Source organism: Otolemur garnettii, unplaced genomic scaffold, assembly GCF_000181295.1.
Source record: "Otolemur garnettii isolate 467f Iridium unplaced genomic scaffold, OtoGar3 scaffold00013, whole genome shotgun sequence".
Lineage (NCBI taxonomy): Eukaryota > Metazoa > Chordata > Mammalia > Primates > Galagidae > Otolemur > Otolemur garnettii.
The window spans coordinates 14,036,969-14,046,585 of NW_003852408.1; the positions used below are offsets into that span (position 1 = coordinate 14,036,969).

General features: G+C 52.5%; 1 protein-coding gene across 1 annotated transcript in view; it reads right to left on the reverse strand.

Moving 5' to 3' along the window:
• Positions 1–2,212: 2,212 nt before the first annotated feature.
• Positions 2,213–9,617, reverse strand: part of LOC100952479 (probable hydrolase PNKD) — a 27,135-nt gene continuing 19,730 nt past the window's right edge. Inside the window, exons 2-9 of the mRNA XM_012802192.2 lie at positions 8,569–8,684; positions 8,341–8,453; positions 7,696–7,754; positions 6,906–6,998; positions 6,420–6,583; positions 5,404–5,490; positions 4,407–4,522; positions 2,213–4,182 (exon numbers count right to left, since the gene is read on the reverse strand). Coding sequence (XP_012657646.1) covers positions 4,009–4,182; positions 4,407–4,522; positions 5,404–5,490; positions 6,420–6,583; positions 6,906–6,998; positions 7,696–7,754; positions 8,341–8,453; positions 8,569–8,684 — 922 coding nt within the window. The 3' untranslated portion in view covers positions 2,213–4,008. The remainder of the gene's footprint in view (positions 4,183–4,406; positions 4,523–5,403; positions 5,491–6,419; positions 6,584–6,905; positions 6,999–7,695; positions 7,755–8,340; positions 8,454–8,568; positions 8,685–9,617) is intronic.

Consider the following 9,617-nt stretch of genomic DNA (forward strand, 5'->3'; position numbering starts at 1 on the left):
CTCATCTGACCCTCGTTATAGCCTCCAATAAGTGGAATTATTAGGGAAGGTTTCATTTGTTTCTGGTATCCGGCAACCTATTCTTTTGGGAGTCCCCCTCCTTACTTTCAGAGCAAGGTAGTTCAGCTGGGTTTAACACTGCCCGACCATTGCAGAAGCCTACTCTATGATTGGTTCGGGACTTGGTACGTGACCAAAGCTGGACCAATGAAACTCAAGCCTTGGAACTACTGCAGATTCCAATAGGTTTGATGAGCTAGTATACTGCCTGTAAGGCTGTAACTTCTTTTTTTTTTTTTTTTTTTGAGACAGAGCCTCAGGCTGTCCCCCTGGGTAGAGTGCTGTGGCATAACAGCTCACAGCAACCTCCAACTCCTGGGCTCAAGTGAGTGTCCTGCCTCACCCTCCCAAGTAGCTGGGACCACAGGTGCCTGCCACAATGCCCGGCTATTTTTGAGTTGCAGCCATCATTGTTGTTTGGTGGGCCTTGGCAGGATTTGAACCCGCCAAGGTGTATGTGGCTGGCTCCTTAGCCACTTGAGCCACAGGCACCAAGCTGGCTGTAACTTCTAAAGACTGTCTTTACACTGCACGGAGAAAACCTGGCAGAGAATAATACTCATACAGAAGAAAGCAGAGTTAAGTGGAGATTCATTCCTTTTGAATTCCTAGATTCAGTCATATCTGAAGTCACTATAATATAGTCCTATACTTCTTTTTTTTTCTTTGAGACAGAGTCTCACTATGTCATCCTTGGTAGAGTGTCATGGCATCACAGCTCACAGCCACCTGCAACTCTTGGTCTTAAGCGATTCTCTTTCCTCAGCCTCTCAAGTAACTGGGACTACAGGTGCCCACCACAGCTCCCACCTATTTTTTGTTGCAGATGTCATCATTGTTGTTTGGCAGGCCCCGGCTAAGTTCAAACACGCCTGCTTCAGTGTATGTGACTGGCGCCTTAACCACTGAGTTATGGGCGCCGAGCCTAGTCCTACACTTCTTAATTTCAGGAGATGATAAACTACTTTTAGTTTAAGCTATTTTATGTTGAGTATTTGGTATTTGTATCTAAAAGTATTCTAACTTAGTGGCACCTACAGTACAGTGGTTATGGTGTATGACAGAGCTGAACTGGAATCAAGGTCTCTAAGGCCAGTACATCTACTGTCCAATAAGCAAAATTCTCCAAGACAGTCATGTACTCATTATTTTTGGACAGATGGCCCAGTGGGAGGATCACACAAGGCCCTGGGAAAATGCTCCAGAGAGCTGTCACCAAGCTAGTCATACCCCAAGTGAACTGCATAGTACAGGGCCTGGGGCTCCTCTGCTCAATATAGCAGTGACCTTAACTCCTTAACAGAGCACACGGAAATAAGCTTTCGGGACAGTGAAGATGATGGCCCATTCTCCCATCCCCAGCCCACATGCAGCCATTATCAAAGATAGTGTCAAAGGTCCCTGGCCTGGGGTAAGGGGACCGTAAGAGAAGAGGCTGAACTATGGCCAGGGGAGGGAAAATTGTGCCTTGGACTGGCCCCAAGGAATTATGAAGATGAGCCAGTTCTTCCTAGTCTTCAGCCATACCAGGGCCACTTTCAGGAGTTTTGCCATAGCCAAGTGTCACCTTTACTTTATATTTTCCTATTTCAATAAATATCTTTAAATACTATTATGAACTGAAAACTGGTGTCTTTTGTCAAAAATAAATACTGACTCCAAAGAAAAATACAATGAAAACAAAACAAAGTTGTGTTAAAGTTTTACTAGAGACAGTTGCTAACTGAGCCTGGAGCCTGGCTCTTTCTTTTTAGGGAGGCATTAAAGGTAAGCTTGATATGCCCTTGACATGCTATGACCTCATAGCATAAGATATAGTCCATGTCCTTCATGACTTCATAGTATGTCAAGGGCACATCCTGCGACCATCTACAACTACCCTGCTGTGGCCAGCAGTACACCTGGGCATCTGAAGTTTTTGGAAAACACTCAAATAAGCAAATCATAAACACTGAACAAGCACATGTGGGCAATGAAAGCAATACATTTAGGGCATCATTCCCGACCCAAGCTCTTCAAGGACAGTAACTCCAAGTTAGAAGGCCTGGAAATAAGACAGGAAAATAGCAAGAAGTTTCTCTCATATTTTCATTTGTGCAGCAGTAAAGATAAGCTATTGAGTAAATGAGCCTTGGTTAAATCATTCATTCATTCAACATTTATTGAGCGCCTACTGTGTGCCAGGCACCGTGCTAGGCGCAGAAGTACAGAGATGCATAAGATACAGTCCATGCCCTTAAGGATTCACAGTCTAGAAGGGGAGACAAACATGTAAACAAGTAAAATACAGTGTGTTTAGTGCCATAAGAGAAGCATTTGCAAAGTGCAAAGGTAGCACTTTGAAGGGAGGGGCAGGGGTGTTGCCTTCCTGGAGAGGGGGCCTTTGAGGGGATCATGAGAAATGAACAGGTGTTTGCCAGGCAGACAAGGCAGGAGGATCAGGGGAAGGCATTCCAGTCTGGAGAAACAGCATGAGTGAAGGCACAGAGGCATGAAACTGCATGTCTTGAGGCTGGGGAACTCTACTAGTCTGGTGGTATTGCTAGAGTGTACCAGAGGCTATGGCTGGAAAGGGTGACAGAGGCTTCCTGAGGAGGGGAAACCAAATGTAGGGGGCATCTTGGAGGGTCACAAGAGGCAAGCAGAGCCCAAAGGAATGCTTGCTTCAACACAGGAAGAGATGGCTCCTGGCTGAGCCATGGTACTCCTGCTTAAGAACCACAGGGTTCCTCATTGTGGCCCAAAGAGACCTGGACCCAAGACCAAAGGAGAACAGAGCTGGGGGGAAGGTGAGCAGAGGAGTCCCAGAGCAGCCACATGCTTGAGCTCCCTGCTGGCACACTGCTGATTTCTGTGCTTTGCTGTGCAGAGCCTCCTCCTAGCCAGGATGGGGCTGAGGACAGAAGCAAAATCACATGGGAATGCTCTCAGCAAACTGCACAGAGCCAGATGAGTATCAGGGTTACAAAATAAATCTTGTAACTAACTCAGAGAAGAAAGAGGTTAAGATAAGCAGAAGAAATTAAGGTATATAGAAGAAGGCAGGCAGAAGGGCTGAAGAACAAGGGTCAAAATGAGAAAACTGCAGTGGCCGTGGCAGATGGTCTCAGACCATGGCTCTCTCTCTCTCCCGGGAAGGAGGGGCCTTTTTGACTGAGGGCAGGGGCAGAAGCCTATGGGCAGGACCAGGTCAGATGTACACAGAGAGCATGTAACCTGCAAGACTGCTGGACTCCAGACCTAGCTCCGGTGTCTCCTCAGCCTGGAATGGAGATTTTCTTGGGAACCAGGACCCTCCCTCTTCCAGGCTGTAGGGGGGGCCACTGAGGCAGAGATTGGCCAGACTGCCAGACTTGCAGCCCTTTCAGTGTTCTTAGGAATGGCTCTGTGTGAAAAATGCCCTTGCAGGGGTGGGGTGGGGCTAAGAGGCATGGGAAGGAGGAACAGAATATCAGGAAACCAGTCCAGTCACCCCTTTGAATGCCCACTTTTCCAAGGCACCATACCTTAGGCCACTCTGAGGGGCTGAGTTTCTTTCCCAACCCTGGATGAGGAAAGAGGAGAGCAGACTCAGCCTGGGCATAGCTCCTGCTGCCCTGGGGGGTTCTGGGGCTCCAGGAAGTTGAGGCATCCAAGGGAACTGCTGATAGCAGCCTTGTGTCCAGCTGGACCCTCCCAGTCAGTGGGCTCTGGACATGTCCTGAGGCCCCTCCTGTCCTCTTGCCCTTGATGGCTCTGCCTCACTCTGTGGGGTCTCTGAGCCTCCGACCAGCACTTTCCTCTCAGACTCGAGGTCTCATCACCTTGTCCCTCCCCTCCCCGTGACCAGCGGAGGAATGATGCCCACTGTGGGCGCCGATGGAAGTGGTAGTGTTAGCAATGAGAAGGACGGTGAGGTGCAGGCGATGGGTGGCCTCCCCACCATAGGGTGGGGCTGGGCTGGGGGCATCACTTGCTCTTGTGCATGTCCTTCAGTCGGCGGAGCTCTTCCAGGAGCAGGGCCCGGGAGCAGCCATCATCCCCAGTGGGATCTGGGCCTGGCCCCAGAGCCTCCTGCAGTGCCAGGCAGTGGGTCCTCAGGAATGGGTTGTAGGAACGTTCCTCTCCCAGAGTGGATGGACACTGTGGGGAGAGAGGCACTGGGTTTGGTGGAAAGAAGGTGAGAAATGAGCCCAAGACATGGAAGTTTACCCCCACATCCTCCCTGTCCTGGGTTCAGGGGTTCTGACTTGAAGGCTGGGTCCTAGTCAGAGCTCCAGGGAGGCCCACAGGCCTAGGCTCAGCTGAGATGGGCTCCCACTGTGACCGAGAGGCCATGTGGCCCTCCAGAGCCCCAAGTCCCGCACCGTGCTTTTGCGCTCCATCCGCTGCCGCTGTACCCACTGCATCTTCCTCTCCCGGGCCAGGTTCTCGGGCTCCACCACGCCTGCAAACCCCAAGTTCTCCTCTGCATACTCATGACCTGACCGGGTGGGGGTGTGGGGCCGAGACGCAGAGCAGAGAGAGATTGGTGGTGTGGTCAGAACAAGTCCTCCCAGCCCCTGGCCAGACCCCTGAGTATCAACAAGCAAGGAGGAGGGTAGCACTTCCAGGAAACCCCCAACCACCCCAGCTGCTTCTCTAACTGTGGGCACAAGTCAGCCACAGGGAAGAGGTAGTGATGATTCAGGGGAAAAGCCACTGGACTGGGGACTAGGAGGGCTGTGTTCCTGCCCTGACTCTGCCACTGCCCAGTGCATGACCTCAGTCAGGTCACCATGCTTCTCTGAGCCACAATCTTCTCATTTGGCAAATGGAGAAAACAATAATGCTAATGGACACAGATGTCACTGCTGTGTTCTTGATACCTAAAAGAGACCTGGTTAGGTGTGTATGATGTATTTGTCCAGTGAATGAATGAATGAATTTTCCGAGGCTTAGCTGAGATACTTGTGAATGTTTTTATAAACTACAAGGCAATGGTTACATGCAGAGTGGATTTACTGACTTCTCTGATAAGTGAAGACTATTTTCTGTTCCAGGCTCTGGCTCTGAACAACTGGATATGTCTCTGAGATGTGCTCTGGTGCTTGCAGGGTTCTCAAAAGGCCAAAGGCTAGCTGGCAGGGGACAGGGGCCTGAGAAGCAGAGGCAGCTCCTCCAGAGATAAGGGAGGCTAGAACTCTGCCCCTCATCCCCAGAGGTGGCTCCTGAGAGCCATCAGAAGTAGACTTGTGTCATTTTGGAGCCGGGAATTAGGTTGGCCTGGTCTGTAGGGAAGCGAGGGGTTGGGAGATCCCTCCTCTCGGTATTGAGCCAAGCATGGGGCTGAGGGTGGAGAGAAGTGGGGAGAGGGTGTCTCACCAGGCCACAGCAAGGTGTCATCCCCCAGCCCCAGCACAGTGTCCAGCGAGCTTAGCATGGTCTCTGCAGTGCCCTCAAAGGTTCGTCCTGGGTAGGTCAAGGGGGTATATCACAAGGTGCAAGGATAACACACTGTGGTATAAGGCACGTGGGAGGGTGGGTGATAGCTTGTGCATACCCCTCAACCATAGCTCTCCTTCTAATGGGAACTAGGCCTAACCAGTCACACCCCCCACCCCCAGATCAAGCTCATCCAAAGCCTCCATGGCACACAGTGACATCTGAATGGAGAGAGGCTGCAGAACCTTCAGACCAAGCTCTCACAGCCCCCTGCCCTGCAGATGCAGGGCTGCCCTTTCCCAAGGGCACTTCTTTGCCTGCGCTGCCCTTTGGGACTCCAAGCAGCCTGGGACTATGATCCTCACCCAACCATGGGATCGCCTACTCATGTAGGGGTTCCCAACTTTTCATAACTGTGTCCTGCCAGTCACTGTCAGAGAACCAAGCTCTACCCCATGTAAAGAAGTGCCCCACAAGGTCTTTATTCAGCCACAGGGTTCTTCTTTTTTATTTTTTTAGAGACAGAGTCTCACTTTGTCACCCTTGGTAGAGTGCCATGGCATCACAGCTCACAGCAACCTCCAGCTCTTGGGCTTAGGCGCTCCATCCCCTCAGTCTCAGTACAAGCTCAGCTAGGACTACAGATGCCCGCCACAATGCCCGGCTATTTTCTTGTTGTAGTTTGGCCGAGCCTGGGTTCGAACCGCCACCCTTGGTAAATGGGGCCAGCGCCCTACCCACTGAGCCACAGGCACCACCCATACAGGGTTCTTCTCACCCTACCCATCCCAGGGGAAGTCTTAGGGATAGAAAAAAATTATGGTAACACAGAGTAACTGCCAAGGCCATGTCTGTGCAGAAACAAGAGCTCTAGGGCATTTCATGGGACTGTGACTGTCTTGGCCTCTGCCACTCTCTCTCCTCTCCCCACTCTTTCCTCTTTTGGGGGAACTCACCACAGCCAGAGAGGAAGAGCAGGTCCCCTGAGAAGAGACAGGAGGGACCCTTGTAAGGCTCCCCATCCAATAGGTAGACCAGATGACCTTGCGTGTGGCCAGGGGTGGCCAGAGCCCGGATCTGAAGCCGTCCCACGCTGACCACATCTTGATGACACAGGGGACTGGGGACAAGGTGGTAGGGGAGAGAAGGTACTAGAGCTTGTGCCATGCCGATGTCTGCCTCCAAGCTAGGCCCATGGGGCTGGTGATCTGCTGTCATACTAGAGAGAAGGGTCTCAGATCCAGGATCCCCTCCTCTTTTGGAGATGGTATATCAGTTGGGGGTAGGGCAGTGCCAGTCTCTAGATGGGTTGGGATCAGCTCTCTATGGGCCAGGAAGGGTGACAGCAAAGATACACTTGCTGACACCTCTGCAATATGTCACTGAAGGTGGGGGGTGAGGGCAAGGGCCAGAAGCCCCCTGTGCCAGGGCCAAGGACTTACTGAGTGAGGTAGGGGATACCGTCTTGAGGGCTCCCATACACCCGACAGTCCCGGTGCCGCCGGCTGAGGTCGCGGTTTCCTCCACTGTGGTCCCTGCAGGATGGCAGACAGGTATGGGGCTTCAAGGGGCAACTGTACCTGAGCCTCCCTCTTCCCCATAGCATCTCCAGCCTGTACGCCCTGGGCTGTGGCCTCTAGACTAGGCAGAGTTGTCTACGGCCTCTAGGCTTTTCAAGCTGTTCCCCGGTCCAGAATGTCACTACCCACAACAACCTCAATCTAGCAAATGCCAAATGATCTTTCTGGACCTTCTCAGCTCAGGGTCATCATCCTCCAATTTACCCAAGTGGATCTGACTACACCTACCTTGTGTCCCCGCAGCCCCTGTACCTGTGCCAACTGCCACTTAAGTTTTTTAATTTTTATAGACTTCTATATAGAGCTGTCTCCCTGCTAGACCTATCATTTCTTCTATAGAAAAGATTCTATTAAGTTTTGCCCATACCCAAAGCACAATAGGCAATAATACATGCCCATTAAGTGGAAGCAAGTGACTGCCTGCCTCCCCCCCACCCCCACCCCAGGGCTTCAGAAGCCTGAGAAGCAGAGCTGTGAGAGGAGCTCACCACCCCTTCCCATAAGCCCTGCCTCTGCTGGTGCCCAGGTACATCATGAGGAAGGTGGGTACCCAGCCTTCCAGAATTCCAGACACCCAGCCTGACATGCCCAGCTGGGGCATGGGTGGACCAGCGATGAATGTCTGCACCCAGCCCCACCCCCAGCCCCTTACCAGTGCTTGTGGGTACAGAGAATGGCAACCAAGGTGACACCTTCCTTTTCAATGGAAGCCTGGGGAAGAGAGGAAGTTCTAAGCCTGGGAGCAGGATGCAGGGGGGAGTGTGAAGCAGGAGCCCCAGGAGGTGTGCTGGTGGAGAGGGCAGGACAACAGGGAGAGAAGAAGGGAGAAGTGGGGGTGCTAGAGAGGAGTGAGGTGGGAAGGGACTGGGGGTGGCAGCTGAGACCCAACATAGGGCATTTGGAAGGGGGGGAAGCAGGAGAGGGAGGGCAGAGAGAGACTTGTGGAGGGCATGGACACAGAAAGCAGTAAGGAATAGAAGGGAAAGAGGAGTGATCCAACTACCAACAGGCTCAAAAAGAGGCCTAAAGGAGTGAGAGGCAGCCAGAGACTCCCTAGGCCCCAAGTCCTGGACCAGCTCCCCAGCCCTCTGGCTCCACATCCCCCATGCTGGCCCTCCCCCTTTGTCAACTGTGCCCTGGATGCTACCCTCCCCCAGGCCGTGTATGTGCAAGTGTGAACATGGATGGGGCACGTCCCACAGGCAGAGGGACCAGGCCCAGCCTCTCTCTAGCAAGGGAAAGCTGCCAGTCCTCAAGGGGGACCCCAGGCATCCTCCACTCCTCCTGCTCCCCTCACCTGCACAGCCCGAGGGTCTGAAGGGTCCACAGCCACAGCAAGACGGGCCTGGGTGTCAATGATGAGGTAGCTGTAGTTGTCTGAGAGGACGGGGATGGGAAGCACCTTCACTCCTGGGGGGCAGAGATGGCTGTGAGTGGTGATAGGCAGAGAGCCCCAGAATCAGAAGCACATGGTGAGGGGAGGGCACAGAGTGGGGCATGCCATGAGGGTGTGGGGGGGGCTTACCATTGAAGAGGCGGGGCTGGGCTTTGGAATGGCCTTTAGGGTAGCGATTCCGAGCCCTGCGCAGCTGCTGCCGGTAGAAGAGGTACCCGAGCCAGGTGCGGGTGTACAGGCTGTACCTAGAGGGGACAGTCTGTGGTCAGCCCCCTAGCTCTCCTGAATGCCTACAGGCCCCCCATCTGTACTCCCGTGGCTACACCTGAGTCAATGCAATCCCACCCCCGCTTACTGTGTGCCTACTCCTTGCCCTGCTTAGCACTCGGGATAAGATGGAGAATAAAACAGACAAACCCAGAACTAGTAGACTGTCAGGAGACATGGGAACTGCAGAGTTCAAAAAAGAGATTTGGGCTTTAACTATCCCAGGGCTGAGCCCCGCTGATGAAGTGACATTTACAGGGAAGGGGGAGTAGGAGATAGGAGGCTGAAATGAGGTAGAAAAAATATTTCAAGAAGAGCAGTGGTGGCCAAACTTCAGCATGCATCCCAGTCATCCCTCTTAAGGACCAGATTCCTGGACCCTCTCCCAGGTGTGGGGTGGGGCCTGGGAATTTGCATTACTCTCTTTTCTTTTCTTTTTTTTTTTTTTTTTGCAGTTTTTGGCCAAGGCTGGGTTTGAACCCTCCACCTCTGGTATATGGGGCCAGTGCTCGGGGAATTTGCATTTCTGATAGCCTTCAGGTGGTGCTGTTGCTGCTGGTCCAGGGACTACAACTTTGAAAACCACAGGGCAGAGGAAACAATAGGCAGAGGCAGCAGAACAGCAGGACTAGTTTTAGGAAACAAGAAAGTTCTGTTTGGCTGCTTAGTAGAGGAAGCAGTGAGAGGTGAGACTGGATAGGCTCACCATCCACCTTCCATCATTCCAGGCCTTACCAGCCTAGCTGGTGAAAAGGGGGCAAAACGAACAGAGGGGACCTGTGAGTGACATAGTCCTCCAAATACAGAATGCAAGTATGCAGAGCAGGCTGCACAGGTGTGCAACCCAGGCAGGTGCATAGGGCCCCTCCCTTAGAATGGCCCCACAATGGGTTTAATGCTTTGTGGTTGCC